At 38.9% G+C, this 21,889-nt stretch overlaps 1 protein-coding gene across 2 annotated transcripts in view; it reads right to left on the minus strand.

Annotated features, from left to right (window-relative positions):
* The window catches only part of LOC121508444 (cytoplasmic phosphatidylinositol transfer protein 1-like), a 130,382-nt gene extending 114,567 nt beyond the window's left edge, over positions 1 to 15,815 (minus strand). For both annotated transcript variants that reach the window (XM_041785303.1, XM_041785304.1), the window contains exon 1: positions 15,528 to 15,815. In XM_041785303.1, coding sequence (XP_041641237.1) covers positions 15,528 to 15,575 — 48 coding nt within the window. In that variant the 5' untranslated portion in view covers positions 15,576 to 15,815. The remainder of the gene's footprint in view (positions 1 to 15,527) is intronic.
* Positions 15,816 to 21,889: the final 6,074 nt, after the last annotated feature.

Here is a 21,889-nt window from a genome sequence, read left to right on the forward strand (position 1 = left end):
AGGATGGTGGGAGAAATATATACATATATATCTATTTAATCTCCATGGTGACACAGGGTATTCTATATTTGATCAGATATATCTCTATCTGATCAAACATTAAGTACACCAAATAAACAAACCAACCTAATGACAGAAATGAAGACTATAGTAACCATGATTAAAAAAAAAAAAACGAAGACAAGTTTTATTCTCTATTGATAAACCCAGGTAATTGGGGTCATAAAGATAGGTGGGCCATCGTCCATGAAATAATGAATTCATGAACTCATGTACAAAATAACATCCAGCCACTAATTTGTGTGTTAATCAAAATTCAGACAGGTTCACTGGTCTAAAGGTGAGGAAACCCTTGGAAAACAGTCAAATATAGCACGATTTACTTCACACAGCTTAACATAGAATAATACTCTATGAAACAGCTCTTTCATTTGCAGTGAGCTAGGCTTTAACTGGTTGCAACAGAGGACATCACATCACCCCTAACTGTGCTTCCCTCCACTGGCTCCCAGTCACTTTTACAACTGATTTAAGATTTTACTGATCATTCCTCAAGCTCTTATGGGTCTTGCACTGGATTATATTTATTAGACGCTGACCCCACATGAGCCATCACACAGCATTAGATCTTTAGGCTGGGGTGTCCTGGTCGTTCCAAAGTCGAGACTCAAATCTAAAAGAGATCGGGCATTTGCTGTAAGAGCTCGACTTTTGAACAACCTGCCTGAGGAAATAAGGCTCTCAGATTCAGTATCAACTTTTAAATCACTCTTTAAAACTCACTTTAACATACTTTCTTTTATGTGATGTTTCCTTTTTCTTGCTTGACTTTCAAGCAAAAAATCTCAATATTATTGATGATATTGTTGATATTATTATTAATGTTACAATCATTGTCAGCTCATCAAAATTATTTCAATTATATGACAATACTAATTAATATCACAACTAAAACTACTTTTATCACTTTAACAAGTTATACATACCACACCAGCAATACACAGATGGCCCCGCCATCCTTTTTTACAAGTTTAGTTTAATCAATTAATTTATTTTTGCCTTTTCTTGTTCTTATTTAATTTCATTATTTCACTTTATTAGGGCCCAAGCAAACGAACCTTGGTGCGAGGACCTATTGCAATTCGAAGGATTCTTGTTTGTTTTTTTTATTATAATATTCCACATTTATTTGGAGATTTCAATATCTAAACATGTTTAAAAAGTCCTGATTTTTGGCATGTGCATCAGGCCCAGTGAAAAATTGGATATTCTATGGGACTTCACAAAAAATTTTAGGAATTGCTTTGATAGCACCCTCCTAACAGTTTACAAAGTTAAAGCTCCCTCGTTTGACTTTGTCCAATATCTTTGAAATTTTGTGTGGTGATGCGGCTTGGGGAGATCTACAAAAAAGCCCCCTGGGTCCCTCCCCTATCTCCAACAGGAAATCCACCATTTTGAAAAACTAGCAAAATTAGGGGTTTTTTTTTGGCCACAGCTAGGGGTCCTTTGAAGATTAACTCCTCCGACAGCGTCAATCCAACCAAGCTGAATTTTGGTATACTGCTAGAAGAGACATGAATGATCAGTTATCGGCCTTTAGGACTGGGAAATTATCAGTTATCGGTATCAGTTCAAAAAATACTTATCATGCATCACTATTTTGAATCCCTTTAATGACAGAAGGCTACCTGTCACATTGTCAGGTCAAATTTAAAATCCTAACAGTGCAACCTGAAGGTAATTTCTCATTAAATATGAGCCATGTAAGAGTGAGGGAAGGAAGAGATGAAGATGTTTAATTTCAATATGTAACATTGTTTACAAAACAAGTTCACCTTACAGTTTATTGTTACTATTATTTGATGCCATTCAGCTGAATTATATAAAAAGAACTGACACTGATGTTGAGAGTTTATGTTATTCAGAATGCTTGCCTCAATTTTAAAAAGTAGTCATGTGCAGTAATACAGACAATGGAGGATGCATTGGATGAATCATGATGAATTGTGACATTGGATCAAATGGAATCATTAGCCTGATAACCCTGAGACTAGTCAAGATGCACAGTTTTAATGTCAAGAGAGAGACCCAACTTTAGTCCAACAATGAACATGCAATAGCAACATGATCAAAATACAACTCCTTTTACCAGGCAGAAACCTCGGCCAACCAAACCTATTGTTAGACTAGATGCATCTGTCACCAGATAGGCGGACAAAGTAGGAAAGTGAAAAACAACAAGAGAAGTGCATGAACATTCACTACTCTTTTCTCATTTCACATTTTCCATAAAGCCATTCTAATGCTTCTACACCCTTACTTTGCCAGCACACTGCTCACATCACCAGCCTTGTTTGAGCTGACCAGGAGTGGTGTGGACTGGATACTGCTGTGGAGTGCAGGTCACTGAACAGCTTATTGCACAGAGACAATGATGATGCGCCACTATGAAGTGCCTGTGCGTGTTTAATAACAGAAACAAGCACACTTATGTACTCAAAATGTGGCTGTGTACAAATGGGACACAGAGTTTTTTCCACAGCCCGTCTTTTAACTGTGACCGTCACAAAGCATGACGAGCTCATGTAGCTCTCGGGTTATGAAACAGGCTTTCTGGTGAGACAGTACACACACAGACACACACATGTCCATCTAGGAAATGAGAATGGGCCTCATCCGTGGATAATGGTCCATCACAAGCCATGATGGTTTCCTCTAGAAGAGTAAATGGCAGTAAATGGGATGTTGATTGAATCACAGCATTGTCATGTATGCCAGATGGCAAAAAGGCTTTGCACCTTACCATGACACCAAAGAAACAAACAGCATCAACGGGTCCCATTACTCTAAGCAAACCGTGAAGTAGATGGGAGGGGTGGGACCAAAAATAGACAACACATTATTCTAAATTAAAGGGGAGCAGTGTTTGTTCTACAAAATAATCTGGACATTGTGTACCTAACAGCTTTAACATCATATTTAGACGAGGTTCATGCAATGTGTAAGGCTGCAAGTGGCCATCATCAAAGTGGAGTGATGAGTCCAAATCACAATCCAATGTCCTAAACCATTAACTCTGACCTCCATCTATGAACAGGGAAAAAGAGATTACTTTTGTCCAAGATCCACACTCATTCACACCTAAAGCAAAAATTTTCCTCATGATACCCCACATTCTTAAAGCAAGTACACCCAACTCTTGCAGAACAATGTTCTCTTTTATTAACTCGCCTGAAAATATACATTTAATTTGTCTGGAAAGAAATCTTGTCATTATCTCTTAGCAACAGCACATTTCTCCCTAGTGCTTTTCCAGACTTGACAACTAGTGGGAACAAGAAATAAACTCTCTGGTGTCATGGAAACATGCTCGGAGTTGAGCAATACGGACAAATCTTGTTCAAGGGGGGCTTATGGAGAGGGAGTTTTAAGTCATTACCATCTTTAAAATTTTCCCAATCTTATGTTGGAGACAAATAATAATTACTTTGATACATTTTTCAATATCATGTGGTTTAAACTATACAATATCCATGATTTTTCTTTCAGACACTACCTTAAGTATCAGAGTTTGAAGAAACATATACACATGTATATCAACTAGTGATGTTTGATAAGTTTTTTCAGGGCCAATGCCGATAACCTTAGTGATTTTATCCCAGAGTGTTGTTTTTGTTGGTCCGTGAAGGAGTTGATGGAGCTCAGTGTTGTTGTTTTTTTTCTATACAACCATAGTTAATAGCACTTGGTTACTGTGTCATCTGTTGTGACTTCATTCAGAGCATGGAATCATAATGAACTTCTTAGTGGGCCACGCGCAGGCTCATGTGTTGTGTTTAATCGACTACTGAAAAACAGAAAGGTAGAGAAAAATGTAAAGTGCACGCTTAACACAAAATAATATTGTCTGTGGTGAAACTTCTGTTACTGATGTTGTTGATCATACTGTGAATAAAAACGTTAAGCAGTTTTCAAATACCTACTGAATTAGTGCTTGGTGGTTGTTTGGATAACTCGTGTCTTAAACAATTCCTTGGGTTTTACCTTGAGGACTTTGTCCTCCCTTTGGGGATTTTTGCAGAGCAGGTTTTACAAACACATTTGTGTACTCCCATATCCCTGACACCATATTTTATTGCTGCAGCTGCAGCTTCTTCTTCTCTGGGGCTCATTCAGACAGTTGCACGGACAGACACTGCCATGTCCTGTACCATTTCAGAAGGTGCAGACTTGTTTAGAAGTAAGCAGACACCTTTATCATCTGTGGATTTTATCAATATGTTATCAACTGAATAACAAAATTCTAGAAAAATAATGACGGTGCATCCCTAATACAAACCAAAAGATCTGGTAAGATAATCTTTAGAACCATCCAGTAATCAGGACTTTGCTGACTTTGGTTTGAAGAGGGAAAACAAGTCATTTTACTGAGATGTGTTTGTTTTAACATCTCAACCTGTAGCTGTGAAGGCTAAAGTAGAAAACTTTAACAGTATGCTCTTTTGGTACATGATGGGCATACTACAAAATAAAATATTCATGATCTTTAATGAATTGGCTGAGACCTTTGCTTGCCAAAATGCTTCTGCCTTGATAAATGGCAGCTGAAGACAGCAACCCAGGTGTCCTTCCAGCTATACATCAGGCCATTCGTTTAAGCAGCCAGCCCCACATCCTCTCATTTATACACTCATCCATCCTCAAGTCAAAACAGCTATTCTGTCAGGGTGCCAATAGCTCTGAAACAAGCAGCTTTCTTTTTCTTTTTTGCAAAAGTCTTGACAAAATAGCAAAGACAATTAAAAAGACACACGTTCCACATTTAACATTAACTCATATTTCCTTTTTGTGTGAATAAAATAACTATTCAAACACCAAATAAAAGGGATAGGATTTTGCAGTTGTTTCAGTGACCAAACATCCTTATGAACTAGGGATGAGTACCTAAATCCGGTACCAACGTGGCACCGGTGCCAACACATCTGATACCTATCAAACCGAATCAAAACAAAGATTTCAGTGCTGCATTTCTGTATCGCTGCACACCAACACAACCGCCATCAGTCAAAATGAAATCTTTGAAGTACCTAACCTTGAAGAAAATAAGAAAATAATGACTTACGTTGTAACAGCATGCAAGCGTCAGATATCATGTTGCATTGCATGTTCCCTGTCCATACTGCATCTGTTAAAAATTGAATTCTTTGCACTTGTAAAAAAAATATATGACATGTAACACTTTTATTTTGAATAAGGAAAAACAGAAGTGTGGTGCTTTGTATTGAGGAGCCTATGTCAGCTTTTAGCCAGATAGTTTTCTTCCATGTTTGCACAGGTTTCAAACATACAGTACATTTCAAGAATGGATATGGACATCATTAATACACAAATATCTCTGCTTTGTAAAGCAAGCTAACAAGCTCTGTGAGTAAAAAAAGAAGTGAAAGAAAATAAAGGAAATATTCCAATCTGACACTTCTGATGCCTTGTCGTCTGCCTTTTACCTTGTTCCTTGCCCATCTCAATGCGAGCGACAGAGAGGAGAATAGGGATGAGGCAATGGTAGCGAAAAGGTCATGCTACATTGTACTAGGTAGTGCTGCATTGCTCAATGTCAGATAATACAATAGAAAATAAAGTAATCAAGCAGATTTGATGGTGTCTTTCATGAGACACATAACCTGACATGCCAGATAGACTGTTTCATGTTTTCACTGCATGGGACATATTTCACATTCATCTGGGAAACCTCCCGTACAAAGTGTTTTGGTAGGCAGGAGCTGTCGTATTTTACACAGTGGAACTTGTTGGGGGATCAAACTCATGCCAAGGTCAGTTGAGAGAAGTGCAAAAACATCTTCTACACTAAGAAATGCTTTTAGGGTGGTTCTTTACTTCCCTTTCAATAATGAAATCCTGCCCAGATCTGATAAAACTACAGCTACACTACAGCTAAATCTGAGCTAATCACAAGTGCCACTGTATCAACTGGCTTATGGTACAACTAAACCACACCTAACAATTGCAAACGCATGCTGAGGCAGGTTAAAAGAACAGCAAAAACAAATCTTTTTTATGGAAAGCTTTCAACGCAGTTCTTTACCCTTTTTTTTAATTTAAAAAAAAAAAAGACAGGTTCTGATGAAACTGCCACTGTACTATTGCTACATCCAGGCTACACCAATGAAAGCCACTACTACCGGCTTCCAGTTCAATTAAAACCCGTCTGTAGCGACAGACTCTCCTCAAACAGTACTGCTTATCCACAATAATTAGACATCAACCAAGAGATAGAATACATAACAACAATAATGAATAAAGGAATGGGAAAATAGAAAAAAAATACTGACGGCTGTTGTGAAAGTGAATCCATTAAATAAACACACTTTCGTGACAACACAGACTGAACATTAAGTTTAATGCTGTTGTTGTTGCTGATAAAAATGGTAGCAATTTGAAAAGTAACATGGCGGTCAAAAATTTAACACCTGTGTGTGTAAATGACAGTACATGCCACGAGAGATGCTCACACCAGAGATTATACAATCATATACTGTCATAATCCTTCAGTTATTACCAGAGCTAACATCACATCACACCACTGTGTAACAACTCCATCAAATCCACTGAAAAAACACAGCTGTTCATTCAGCTCTAAATGGGTATCTTTTTCAACAGCCTTTGTTAAATGTCAATATGCTCTGAGTCACTAGGTTAATGGGTAGGGAAAAAAAGAGGTTTGCCTTCTGAAAGTATCAACACCGTGAAAACATCATTCAGCTCATACCTTCTATGTTTTTGTATATCTGATTGAAATCCTAAGCAGTTTTTGTTGCTCTGTTCACTCTGAAAATCTTACATTGTGAATTCTCAGTAGTGACACTTGTAATGTAAGGCCTGATAAAGGTGAGTAGAGTTTGTGAAAGAAGGCGTGCAGCTTGAGACACCAGATGACTCAGGGCAGCCAAAGGTTGGGCCGTGTCAGCGTTTCTTTCTCGTGAGCTTGAAAAATAGCCTGTCAGCCAAAGACAGGGAGGTGTGAGAGCAACTGCAGCAGAGAGAGAGATGTAACGATAGACAGACAGACAGCAAGAGAAGCAACACATCTATCCGTGTCTCCTGTGATGCATCACCTCTCCATCTTTCCTAGGAAAAAAAAAAACAAACAGAAACAGCGCAGTGGCTGATGAATGGCCCTGCTAGCAGGAGGACAAACAGCAGAGTTTGCCCCGATGGAGTGAAAAGGGAAAATGATTATTTCTTGCACAAGTAGTTGTGGTTAGAGTGACATCTAAATCTTATCAGAGGTGGTACTTTAAATGAATTCCCATAAATGCTTTATATCTCTACTCCAACAAAGTCAGAGGGATTACCTAGACCTGAATTTCTTGATTTAGTTACACTGAGTCATCTTCAACTTACAGAACAAATGTTAGGCTCAAAAGCTGCACCTTTCCTCATGTTCTTTTTAAAATAGCCTCCACCAGAAGAAGTGTATTATGCTGTGTTGGCATTTCAAGGAGGGCTTTATTTCTTCTATATATATTTTTGGGGGACTTTTTAATGCCTTCACTTAGACAGGAGGACAGTGGATAAAGCCGAAAACAGGGACCAGAGAGTGGAGGAGAGAAATGCAGGAAAGGAGCCGCAGGCCAGACCCAAGCCTGGGTAGCCTGCCCACATGGGGCCCGACCTAACCACTATAACAGTTTTTGTTTACTTTAATGTGACATTTCAACACACTATGGCTTTAAATGACATCACTTTAATTCTGAGCTGACTTGAACTCATCAAATATAACTCTTTTCATCGTGGCTATGATGGTCCGCTAATTTGATTTTATTCCGCCAATCCCAACAATGATTTCAACAGTGGATTCATTAATTTTTTTTTTACTAAAGGGACTTGCTACAAAGTTTGGGTGTCAGATTGTACTAACATAAAATCAAAGCATTGAGTGACGATACTCAACTCAGGAAATAGACATTGACCTGCAAGGAGGATGGAGTCACAGCAGAGCTAGCGTTGCTAACTTTAGCCATATTCTATAAACCAACTTTGCAGTGTAATGGTATGACGTTGTTTTACTGTTGCAGAGTGAGGTTGGTTTGCAGAATCTATTTGTTTGACTTTTGTCGGCTAAGCATTGTTATAATTTTCGTTGGAATTATATGGGAAATTACATGCCTAGGAACATTGCTAGTTAAAATGATCAGTTTACCCTAAATACTTGAAATGAATGTCCACTTTAGCAGCAGATGAAATTGTAAGTTCATTATTGAACCAGTCAGTTGTATGAGTATTGATCTGTAACAAACAGGATTATTGTCCTGATTAATGCTGCATAATTAATCTAATTGCAAACGCTATCCTGCTGATGTGCAATAATTGCATAAAAGGCTGCAATTATTTCTGTATTAAGTAGTACTTGAAAAGTTTATAAAAATATGCCCACAGAAAGACTTTTAAATTTACAATAGTGCCACTGCTGGACTATATGGAAGTACTTTCGGAAACTATTAAGTTATTCTGAGAGACATGCTGTAAAAACTTAAGATTTTGCATTTTTTACACTACTTTATAGTATGTTTTGAGTTGATAAATACGCTATTAAATACTATCATTATTCTCAGCATTTTCCCTGATAACCAAACAAGTTGACTCTTAAGCCATATTGTCCAGTAAACTATTAACAAATTCTGCAGCACTAGTCATTGCATTTTTGTTTGTTTGTTTTGTTTTACTACAAATTAATGAATTTAGTATTTTCATCTACTTGTGAATAGACCAATTTGTTATTTTCCCTAAAATTACCCCAATTTTCTTTGAATTTTGGACATTTACGAGGCCAAGGAAAGACTTCAGGGAACTGTAATAAGGATTTTTTTACATGTCCTGATGGCTCATAGAATAATTAACAGGATGATGACGAACATCATCTGCAGGCAAATCCAAAATGGTATTTATTTCAGCCCGTCTTAATTTGCTTTTTTTCATCTTAATTAATTAGTTTTGGCAGTGCTGCTGAGTTGAGCTTTTTTCTCATGTTATCCTTTTTCACAGGACATATTAGGCTCCAGTACAATTTGTCAAACTTTTTCTTACACCAAAGAAACTGTTTTGATTTCTAAGGCTTCACCATGAGGAAAGGCATTAGCTAATTCTTTGCAGAAAACATGAGTTATGAAAGTGGAAAAAGGAAGAAGATGAAAAGGCAGGCAACACCCAAAATGCTTGGGATGATTACACAGAAAGAGAAAATATAGTAAGAAAAAAGCTCATATGCTTTGGTATTTCTGTGCTATTTCTTCAGTATTTGCTGTGCTCATTTAACTTGTTGAAGCACCATATGGAAAGTCTGACCAACATCTGCAGGAGAAAGACTGTGATGACATAACAGCAGACACTAATCTCTTCTCAGAGACGATACACAGAGAGACGTGACCTTGCATGTCCCCATGACTTCAAATCCAACTCAAACACACACTCACACTGAGACGCATTGAATTAGTGTGTGACCCTGGGGAGTTCTAAGTACAAAAAATACTCCCAGAACTTCCTTCATCATGCCTTTCGCCTCCCCTCTTCCTTCCACTAAACCACTCAGCGAGCTGTACAACGTAGTCTTTTCCTGCTGATCCTCCACCCATCCCAGGCTTCATCCTCTCAGTCCATTCTTCTTCTCCTGTTTAAGTGACAGGAAACTCTGACTCTGCTTTTAGAGAACAAGGGGATGATGACATTCTGCTCCAGCCATATTAAAGACAACAAGAGCAGATAAAAACACTGAGGAGGCTTCTTATAAACTTTTAGGACTGTCAGCTGACCTTCCTGGGATTCATCCTACAACAGCTTTATCTTGCAAATTACAAACTGAAACACAGTATAGCCCTTAGTGTAGCAATAATAAATGACCACTCTCCTTGCCTACAGACTAATGTATTCATCCCACTTTGTGTAACTGAATGTGTAATAAAAAGAACTCGTTATTTAGGCATGTGTTGCAGCATGATACCACTCTAGAGGTGGCAGAATTCTATGGTCTTCTCTAATGCCAGTACTACTGTATATGTGTAATGTGATATATATGCGCCATTGTACAAAGAGGGAGAGGAAGAGCCAAAACCCTATTTAATCTTCTATCCTAATTAGAGCCCGACCGATATGGGATTTTTGGGGCCGATGCCAATACCGATATTGGGGGCTGAAAAAAAGCTGATATCCAATATATCGGCCGATATCCAATATATTGGCTGATAATCGATATATTGGCCGATATATGAAATAAGAACATTGATATACACAAGATATATACTGTACATGAACACAAATGTGGACGTGTGAATGAACAGTTGCATTTATCTTTGTTTATTTCACAAAGATGCAACTTAGATGACATTAAAACACTGTATAATAGTCTTATATTGTGGCAGTGGACCATATTAGACAGGAAAATGATGAATGGAGAGCGATATTTATATTGTTGTGGCAAATATGCACATAGAATATGTTTACAATGAGTTTCTTGATAACCCTGAGGAAGGCCACAAGCTTAAATCTGTTTTATAAAGTTGTTCTCTAAAGATCTACTATTATTGAAACTTTCTGTCTCCACACTTGTAGAATATGTCACAGGAAAGATAAACACCGTATGAATGCTATTCTGGTTTGTGCTTTTCAAAGTAAAAGCCCGATTTAGCATTTCTATAGAGAAATTCCGTTCACTTGTTCAGAATGCTTTTATTTTGAATAGTACCCGACCCACTTCCTCTGTACACTGAATGAAGTCGCATTTAGTGGGGTTTATTGAGGTAAAACGCAAGCAGCAAAACAAGCCGAGTAAGTCTGACTACAGCAGGGACTGCTGAGCAAGGACTTGGCTGCCTGTGAGTGCTTAAGGACGGGGAGGGACCCACATCAGATTCTACATAACTCTCCAATAACACCAGAAAAAGTCGCTAGATTTGTCGCTAGTCGCTTTTTTGAAAAGAGTCGCTAGAGCGCCAAAGTCGCTAAGTTGGCAACACTGAGGAGAGCTGCTGCTGCTGCACTCTGTGTTTGAGGGGGAGGGGCCAGACTCGGGCTGAGTTCAACAGGGACACACACAGAACGACAGGAGCACAGACAACATCCCCATGCAGCAACAAAGTTAATATATCAGCTACATATTGGCCGATGTTGATTAATCTGTGATACGCTATAATCTGCCAAATTAATCAGCCCGCCGATAAATTGGTCGGGCTCTAATCCCAATTTAATGCAGTTTACCTGTCAAACGTGAAAACAATGCTGTAACTACACATCACTTCAAGAACATCTGTAATATATTTCTTTGCTGTCCGTTGTAAAATACAAAGCATCTTTGTAATAGGATTGAATGAAATGACTCAGGGGGCACACGGTTTGCTCCCTGTGCTTGCACGCATACCAGAAAGTGTTTGGTCCTACCTCATTCTTGTATAACTTAGTTTTAAAACACCTGGCAGTAATACTGTAGACTGTAGGAAAATTTAGGGAAGGTTTAACAGTATCAAAAAATGTGTAATCCGCATAGGAGCTCTTGGCATCATGCGTAAAAAATGTTAGCTTTCATCAGTGCTATTGGCCATCATTTGTGGAAACAGCATCTTCCTCTTGACGGCAACTCTTAGAGGCTTTTGGTGATGTCAGAGGTAAGGGTTTAGGCCATGACTTCCTTTTTCCAGCGCTGCCATCATATAAATTCTAACTAGTAACTTGAAAATGAGAGGCAGAAATGAAGTTACACTTGAGAGACAAGATCTGCAGCTGAATTTGCATGCAGATGCCTGTTCACAGAGATGAACAAAAAGCTGAATTCAACACAGGATGGAGCCAGGATGCATTACCAATGATATGTTCCACCTCTTTAGCTCTCCACATGACAGTTTTCCTGCATACATCTGATTCATGTTGGAATACAAGTAGATACAAACTAAAAACAGAAACCAGAACCCATCTGCCACTGAAAATCAGGTGTCAGGCTGACACAGTATCTGAAGATTAATCCATGTCAAACCTGTCACTTTTGGAATAATAGTGCAATTCAATCCTGTGATCACAGCTTGAGCCTTTAATTACACTGTTCTGTCATCTCATAACAACCATCTGTTCTCAAGTCACACAAACCTGAAAGGAAAGCTCTAACTGCTCCTCTGGGCTTCCGATGCATGCATGGTGAGGCTACAGGGTGATTTACTCCAAAGAAAATATGAATGCAAACATAAATTTATCTAACGAGAGTGATGTCTCTCTCAAACACACTACAGAGACATTTCAGAGGACATGCAAGCACATTCTTTCTCTAGAACTGTCGTATTTGAAGACGCTGTTTCCATTTGACCACAGTTTTCTGCATGTGTGGGTGGTTGAATGCTTTTTCACTGCTTGTGATGACTAAATATAGAACCTTCAGGGAAAACAAACCCACTGTTCTTCTTTAAATGTGTTCCTGGTAAGACTTTCATGATTCTCTTCTGACAAGGTAGTACGAATCAGGGATGAACCTCTTTCCACATCAGTCCATGGCGAGCCCTTTAATTCTTAGAAAGCCTTTTAACTTTCCTTAGAGAAATGGAATAAACTTGATGCAGAATGCTGCAGGCTTTACATGCTGGTGGATACAAATAGTTAAGAGCATCACAGGAGCAAGAGATTAAGAGGAGGGAAATGTTTATGCTGTGTAAAAGATCTGTAAAATAAGCTGTCTTTTATCTACATTCATCTCTCTCTTTTTCTAGATACAACTTTAATTATTTAAAAAATGATCATTAGGCTAGAGCAGGCACTTCTGGCAAAAGCTTTTCAATGTTTCTTCAGATTAGAAAAATCTCACTCTGAACTGACAAGATGTCCCCAGAGCCGTAATATTATTCCACATGACTGCCAGCCATCAAGTTTATAAAAGCCACATCAACAGCACCCACACATAGCAACTACACAAGCCATGAAGATGATGTGTAAGTAAACAATGGCTTGAGTGATAATTGAAAAAAGGTGCTGCCATGCTAGGAGAAGTGAGCAAATCATCTTCACTGTCCAATTTTAGACTGAGTCGTGAGACCAAATGGACATAAGGCTGGATGCATACAAAGGAGCCTTTTACTACTGGGATCAAGCAGTACAGTTGCAAGTGTTTACATGCAGTGTTAAACACCACTAATTGCTTTGCATTGTGCTAGTGCCATCATGTGAAAGCAATCTGGCAGCACGGACTGAGTAATTTCAATTTAATTGTTGGAGAGAGGGAGAGCAGATCTGAAAGTAAGGTTGTCAAAACTTGTGATAGCCTATTTTAATAAGAGGAAGTGCTGAGAAGTTTCCATCCTTTAAAATATCTAGTTCACAAAACATGCAATTTAGAGTGTAATTTGCCTGCATTTTTTTGAAAACTAAAACTAATGTCCCCAATAATAGGTTCCAAAAGCAACTGATTGTCTCATTGGTATCAAAACAAGCACTGGATATTTTTGCATTTGTTTGGTTATCATATTGTAGTTTAAAACAGGGTGTCATGCACATTTAAACTGGTGGGCTCCAGTCCCACCAGATTTTGTAAATACCTTATAGTTTTTTTTCCCTATTACTTTTATTTGAAAACATTTATTTAGAGTAAAATGTATCGATAATAACAAATCCACATTTTTCAAATTGGATGTGTTCCCCTTTAATTAAAGTCCCCACTTTCAGAAAGAGGTTTCATGAGCTCAGCTTTGCTAATGACAGATGTTAATCACATTCTTAGTACTAATGACAGGTAGCTGTGTATCGAAGTTTAAGTGAGATCAGAGTTGAGTAAATGGACTTGAGCTTCCTAGTCATCTGACTCCTCAAAGCACTTTTACACTGCAGGTCACACCTACCCATTAACACCTTCAATCCACATTAACTGATGGTAGTATGGAGACTTAGCATCAGTATTTGATCATTCCATTCAAACGCATAAACATCCATTTACACACCACCTAACAAGCAAACTGGGGTCAAGTGTCTCGCTAAAGGATACAGTGACCTGTGACTGCATGAGCTGGGGACCCACAACCTTCCGACTGTAAGACCTTCTGAGCCACAGTCGCCCTGAATCTTGAGGCAGAGTGAGCAGGTAATTTTACAAATACTAAATCAGAGGTATTAGGTAGCTATAGGGTAGTTTCAGGTCAGGATCAGGGAAATGTCATCATCTGAAAAAACATCAAAAATCACCAGATGTAAAAGACGAAAACAAGGGAGGTAGGTTTTTTCAGTGAAGTAACTAAATAGTCAGGCAATCTTTACTGACAAAAACTTGATTGAACACATGGGAAAAGAAGACGTTTAATTTGCTTCATTAAAAGCCCTGCATTAAAAACTTAATTGATAAAACTGTAAATGGTATTACCAAATATTGTAGCTAGCAGAGGTAAAAATTTTCATCATGCATAAGAACAATATTTTTTGTCAATATATTTTGTATTATTAATATGAATCTTAAAATTCAGAGCCTCTGCACATAAGCCAGTGCCTCTCAGCTGTTCCTTATTACCATTTCAGTGCATTTTTTTTAAATTTTGCAGCATGTCATTTATAAAACTTTGTTCCGTTTGTCATTCGGCCATTTCAGACCAATCAGAGGTGATTGTGATGTCATCAGGCAGGTAAAGTGGCTGATCTGAGGGAGGTAGGTAAACACGGAGGCCTTGTAATGATGACAACCTGATGGTGATTTTAGCTAAAAACATTTTTTAAACTATAACTGGTCATGCCACTGTGTCTGGTGTAGTCAGTTTGACTCTGGTAACTGACATTGTTAAACTGCTTTAGTAAGTGAAAGCAGCTAGAGAAAGCAACTGGGAAGTAGCCTCGAGGTTTTACAGTTTTTCTTATGTTTCTCACTGATAGAAAAATGATAACCTCCTCAAGCCCTTGATTACAATAGTTTCAAAATTTTCAGTATCATTCTTCCCCTTTTTTTCTGAGAGGGGACCTTTTTGACCCAGCTCAGTCTGCTCTCATATCATGACAACCCTTTCTGAAAAAAACAGCTTTAATACCACATCAGTTGGACTTCGATGGTGCGTCAGAGGCGTGATGATGATCGAACTGTCCGAGAGCCCATCCTAAAAACTGCAATACAAGTTCAACTGTCGACGTTTCAGGTTGCCATGGTGAGACGTGTGCTCCTTGTTATCCCTCATAAAACTGCTCTGTTGAGGGGTAGCCTACTCAATAGTACTGAAAAGTAGCGATCAGCCTTCAACTGAATTTTACCAAAGCGCAATGGTTAAAACAGCAGAACAAAGAACCTTTTTAGTTTGTACTGAAGGGAATACAAAGACAGAAATAAAAGAAATGTACAGACTTAAGTTTTTTAAACTGCATTAAGAAGAGGAGCCCCATGCCACATGTCCGTAACCGTTGGCAGCAGACCCGACGGTTTAACGTTAGCTGCCAGAGTTTCACTAACAGTACCGAACCTCCTCAGTCGTTCAAAGACATTACTAATTTTAATGAACAATATTAAAACTCACCTCCTCCACTGTTAAGGGCATACATATCCTGTACTCCTTCAGCAACATCTTCCCCCAACGGCGCGTCTCGCGTATGTATTCGCAATGTGTCAAACCAGACAAGACAATGTTCCCTCCGCCGGCCGACGGGATGTGTATAATATCTGGAAACGTGTCAGCACATGTGGGAGGATGGCCGGTCCGGGTTAGGAAATACACCCTGAGTTACGACTGACTTCTTTCATCGGAACCAGCGAGCAGCCTCTCCGGTGGGGAACGTGAGAGGAGAAATAAGCTCGGTTAAGGGTTGTCCCCTCCTTTCACACTGCGGAGTTAAGCGAACTATATCCAGCCCCTAACAGCACCGGAAGACTCCGAGAACACGGGGCTTCAAAATAAGACACTGACATTTTTTTCAAGTCGAACTTTATCGCGGTATCAAGGTGCAGGTACAACATGGTACATAGTTAAACAGCACCATACGTGAAAGATAAAGTACAATAAAAGTCAATGATTTTTTAAAACAGAACACTGAAAAATACACGTAATATATACAGCCCAACAATATTGCAATGCTTCTCTACCCGGGTCTCCACTGGGATTGGTAACAAACGGGTGTTTCCAAAGCTAGACATGATCAACTTGATTTCATTCATGCTATCTGGTTTGCAAAGAAATAATTTAAGTTTTCCCTTGTTTGCATATTACTTGGAAAATAACCTGTAAATACAAAACAGGTATTTACAGGCGACCCATAGCTACATAATAATTTTGACACTAATCATACTTGTGTTGCAACTGCGTACTCTATTGTAGAAGTTTTAGGAGATGCTGTTCCGACATATGACAGCTGCATTGAGTTTTTACGTAATTGAGTTGTTCGCTGACTTTTACTTTTTTTTGTTTGTTTGTTTTTCCTTATTTTTAGCAAGAATAAGAAATTAAGTAGGTGTACAAGCTGCTTGAATGTGTTCTACTTCATTTTAAATTAGTATTACAAAACATTTAAATCATTGTTGTTAAGCATGTGGAGATTGACTTGCTTTTCCATGTGTGCATTTTTCTTGTTTTTGTCACTAACCCTACCTTCTTAAGTGTTTTTAATCCAGCCCAAATGAGACCATTACTTTGAAGAATATTTGACCGGATATGGCTTTAACTTGCGCTAGCTTCGCGCGGTTGTCTCTGTGGACGCCACTAAAAGTAAATATCCAAACTGCTGATACAGAAAATGTTTTTTTTTTTCTTTTAAGTATACCGTAGACTTCTCCCATACAGACATACTATTTTAGCTTGTTTAAGTCATAAGGTCTACAAAGGTCCTCGAATCCGCTGAAAAGTAGTCTCTCTTCTTTTTCCGGCTCCTCTGCTACAACTTGAAGAGGCAGCTTGCAGAGGCATCGGAAAATTTAAGCGGTTAACAGCAGCCCCAGCCCCCTTTCTTCCCTCCGCTTGCCCCACTGAAATACAACGCTGTAGGCTATTCGGTGGAAACATCGGCTGACACAACCACAGGAAACATCAGCTCGCTGCGGCAAACTCTTCCTGCATCTGTCTCAACCCTTTGCCCCCTTTCTTCAGATGTCATATTTAAACCGCACACAGGCCAGGGCTAGATGTATGCTGTATGACAGGGTGTTCAAAGTGTATTTCTTCACAACCGGTTTCACATCACGTTCAAAGTGATATTCACATTTAAGCCAAAATTATTAGCAAATGCATTTGATTTTTTCTTTCCCTCATAACTAGTTCATTTCAGTTAGGTTTTTGTGAAACCTGCATTATTATGGAAATATAATTAAAAAAAAACAAGTCTAAAACTCAAGAAAATACCTAGACTCAAATCAAATATAGTTTATTTATAACGTGCATTTAAAACAACAACAGCTGGCCAGAGTATTACACATGACAGGAAACCACACAGAATAGTTACACAAATGCACACACATAATAAACAGATGGCAGCAAGGATACTTATAATAATGACAATAACAATACAAAGTTAACAGATCTGAATTAAATTCTGAGTCCAAGCCACTGGGCTTAGGACTCAAAGCAAGACTTCAAAGTGTGTTTTGAGACAGGACTTGAAACAGTCAACAGTGGGAACAGACCTGACTGGAGTGGAGGGCTGTTCCATAGGTGAGGGACCTTTACTTTAAAAGCTTGGTCACCTCTCAAGTTTCTGATTAAAACGAGGACTTGCTGAGTGAGGAAGCTGAAACTTTGGAAATGCATGTTTATGCACCAGGGCAAAACAAAGGTTCAGGCATCTGGGGATGCCTTGGATGCTGCCATCAAATCTATGTCTGAGAATGGTGAGAGCATGGAAGTTATAGAGCAGTTCACCCACCTTTGCAGTGTAATCTATTGACCCAGATGGGACAATGGGTTCACTGAGCAAGACAGTGTGGTGTTCCTGGTATCTGAGCATGCAAATGAAGTCAGTCTTTTGGTCCTTGGTCCTTACGTTCTTTTCATCATGAGGCCTGGTTGTTGACTGATAACCAGAGGCATCAACTTGACTCATTTGTGATATCTTCTCTTCAGCATGTCTTTGGGTATTGTTGGCAAGACTGTGTGTCTAATGCTAACATGCTCAGGAGAGCTGGGATGGGACGGGTCAGCTGCCTGATACGGAGATGGCAGCTGCACTTTTAAGGGTACATGGCATGCTTTCCTGGGCCTGATCCTGCTCACTGCATATGGGTGCCCACTTGTTTTGTTTTTATTCATTTGTAAAATAAATAGATAAATAAATAAAACAAAATTGGGCCATGCAGCATTTTATGTAATCTAGATGCTGTTTGAGGGCCTTTAAGTCTCTTTGATTGTTTGGTTTTATGGGTAGATAGCTGTGTATTGTGAGCATAATAGTGGTAAGATGTGCATTTCTATCATATTTCCCAGTGGAAGCATGTAAATGAAGAAGAGAATGGGGCCTATAGGATGAAGCCTCAAGGTACCCTACATGAAAGATTGGCTGTAGATGAAGTCAAACTGTCTATTTTAACTGAGAATGACCCGTGTTGTGGATAGGAGATGAACCACTCTAAGCCAACACCTTCAACAGCAACCCAGTGCTGCAGGCAATTAAGTAAATGATCATGATCAACTTCATTGAATGCAGCACTAAGGTTCAAAGAATCAAGACAGCACAGCTTCCTGCATCAGCAGCAAGATGGAGGTCATTAAAGGCTTTAAGTTAGGCTGACTCAGTACTGTGAGCAATCTTGAAACCTGACTGAAATTTGAATTTGAAGGGAATCGTGGTTTTGAGATGGGATGGTAATAAGAAAGTGTCACAGGGTCCAGGTTCAAGTGTTCTAATAGAGTCAGCACTAGTGAATGTTTTCGGGGGGATAGAACTGTGCCAGATGCTAGTGAGTGTTTATAAAAGCAAGTACTGGATATTATGGGAAATTTGAGTCACATAAAATGTGTTTGCTAACGCTTCTATACATTTGCTCTTGGTTTACTGTAAACACTGTGTTGTGATGTGCATGTTTAAAATGCTTTCAGCGTCGTCAAGTTCAACAGGCCATGCAATGTTGAGTAAGGAGGCACTTGGTATAACACAACACATGATTGTGAAAGATCTGGATGTGTAGATATGATTCATTCACTGCTCTTCTCAGGTTGACATCTGAAAGCATGGGCTTCTTGCAATTTAGAGTACCATAGTGTGGGTTTTTCTTTGGTACACACTGACAGATCTGTCTAAGCATGGAAATACTTGCCTGCTTCGGGAAGCATGTAAGAATAGAGCTGAGTGACATGTAAGATAAGCCTTTATCTGCAAGACAACCCTCACATGAATAGCTTTATTGAATCATTTGGCATCCTGGATGCCTTTTAGATGGAAAACACAATTGAATCGCATCATTAAACGATCACTTTTAATCAAGCTATCACTTGTGTTGCAGGCTTCAGTTGCTGCTTTGATTTATTTGGGTCCCCTCAGTGAAATGCATGCAGATGATTCTATATTGCAGATGCTGACAAAAAGTATTTTGCACCATCAGCAAGCAATCCACATTTCCTCTAAAAATTCATATTGGTTTGCAAATGCACTGAAACTGCATAGATTGTATGAGCACCTCTTCAGTGTGGGCTCATCGTTTACTGACACTACAGGGAATCTTACCTCAGCATCCATCCATAACTGGCAAAGCAGTCACACACCTGTGAGTGTATCTTTAAGTAATGATACAAATAGACATATCTGCTGAATTTGATGTGATTTTGGACATTTCTTGAATATAGGCTGAATAGAACATGGGTGTAGTCTCAGTGTTATCAACCATTATTTTTGAATAGATGTTTTGAGAGGGAATGATGCCAGTCCACACATTGGAAATGAGCTGCCTCTAACTTTGGATTAATATAGCAGGCAAGGATTTTAAGTTAGGATGGGCCTTAAGCTTCCTTGCTAGCATAACAAGCTACCCTGCCAGTCAAATCAATCATGTCGTTCATTGTGCAAATTTGTGTGTAACTTTCATTCTTAATACAATCCAAGTAAGTCTTCAAAAGACAAGATGGGATGAAAATCTAGTATATGGCTGACCGCAACTGTCTGGCATGCCTGTTAAAATGCCTGACTGAATTGTGTGTCCTGCTAGAGTGAATTTTGTGTGTGTGTGTGTGTGTGTGGGTGTGTGTGTAGGGGTGTGTGGGTGTGTGTGTAATTGTGCTGTTCCTTCTGTCTATGGCTTAAGAATTGTGTGTGAATTTGGTGTGCCTCTCTGCTCTGGTTTTAACTAGAAAAGTGGTCCAGTTCTGAGTAAACTGCCGTGGTCCCACATCAACATCCGAGCTAACAGCTACGGCAGCAGGCCCTGGATATACCGGACAAGCCCATCATCATGTTTGCAAACTTGCAAACCCATGCCAAAACAGACCAGGAGTAGAATGAAAACATATTTTCTGTCACGCAAAGATTTCAGTGTTGCTCTCTTCCGTTGTTTTGATAAAGACACGTTGTCCAGTTCAGACAAAACTGCCACTGCGACTAAGTCTGAGCTAATCGCTCCACTAGCAGCTAAAGCAGGTGGGCAGAAGAGTGAAAACATCTTTTCCAACACAAAAAGCTTCTAGGGTTATTTTTATTGTGTATTTCATACAGAAACGTGGCCCAGTTCTGATAAAACAGACGCAATGCTAAAGCTATATCTGAGGTGTTTAGAGCAGTGGAGCCAGCCATTACCGACGGCTTTCAGTACAACCAAACCCAACTCTGTTCGGTATGACTCTGAAAGTAGCAGTCAATCACTCAGTCAGTCAGATACAGAGAGACCCATCTGTAGGGCTGACCTCAGCGGTCAGCCAATAACACCTCACCATCTCCATCATCACCCTCATTGGGAAAGAAATGAGATAAGGACCAAAGCTTTTTGTTGCACATGGCTGTAAACAAGTTTATTTCTGTTGTTAAAGTCTGACTTATTATGGCAGCTAAGTGGGGCTGATGATTTTTTTTTAACCCAGCCGAAAATTTGAACTCAAGGTACTGCATATTTTGCACCTCTGCTTAATTTGTTTAAGACCAGCGATCAATACAAAAATATAATATTTATGTCCATGTTTTCTCAGAGAGGCACACACAAACATTGTCCATTTGCTCTCCTGCTAATTGTCTTATGTAGCAGCTTATTCAATGGGAATTATCTTTTGAATCATATATTGAACTTGATTTATGATATCACAACAGAAGACTACCATAATACTTGTGGGATATTGTAAACCTCGCAAGCTTTAAGTTTTTATGTAACTAAAGAGCAAAGTTCAACAGAACTCACTGAAGTCTAACATCACCACTAAATTAATGTCTAGACGTTTATTTAAAACATCAAGAAAGGTATGAGTTTTTATGGTTAGAAAAATAATAAAAATCAAAAGACCTATAGTTGTGTTGTTCCATTTGCTTGTGAGGCCATGGGCTGATGGGATGCAATTAACATTTATTACTGAGTTAGTTCCACCAGATAATCCGAATCAGCAATGCCTTATTTATCGCCTGGGGGAAAATCAACTGTTGCAATTGATTTTTAAAAGAATACAAGCAAAAAGTGTAAGATGTTGGTGTGAAGATTTAAAGTATGTAAATAAAATCTAAATCAGGCTTTCAAGCATTTTCTAAATACACTGCTTGCCATTGTTGATAAAAATGCTCCTTTTAAAAAGTCAAAAACAGATCTAGCCCATGACTTACCACAGAACTATCAATAATGTTTAAGGAAAGGTTCAAACCCCACTGGTGATACAGCACATGGGCTGACAACAGCTGAGAAATAAATGCACTTTTTATTGAGGACAGCCAGTAAAGAACATAATGGAGATATTATCTCACGTATTTTACTGATCCACCAAAATTCTGGAAA

Source organism: Cheilinus undulatus, linkage group 4 (genome assembly GCF_018320785.1).
Source record: "Cheilinus undulatus linkage group 4, ASM1832078v1, whole genome shotgun sequence".
NCBI classification, from domain to species: Eukaryota; Metazoa; Chordata; class Actinopteri; order Labriformes; family Labridae; genus Cheilinus; species Cheilinus undulatus.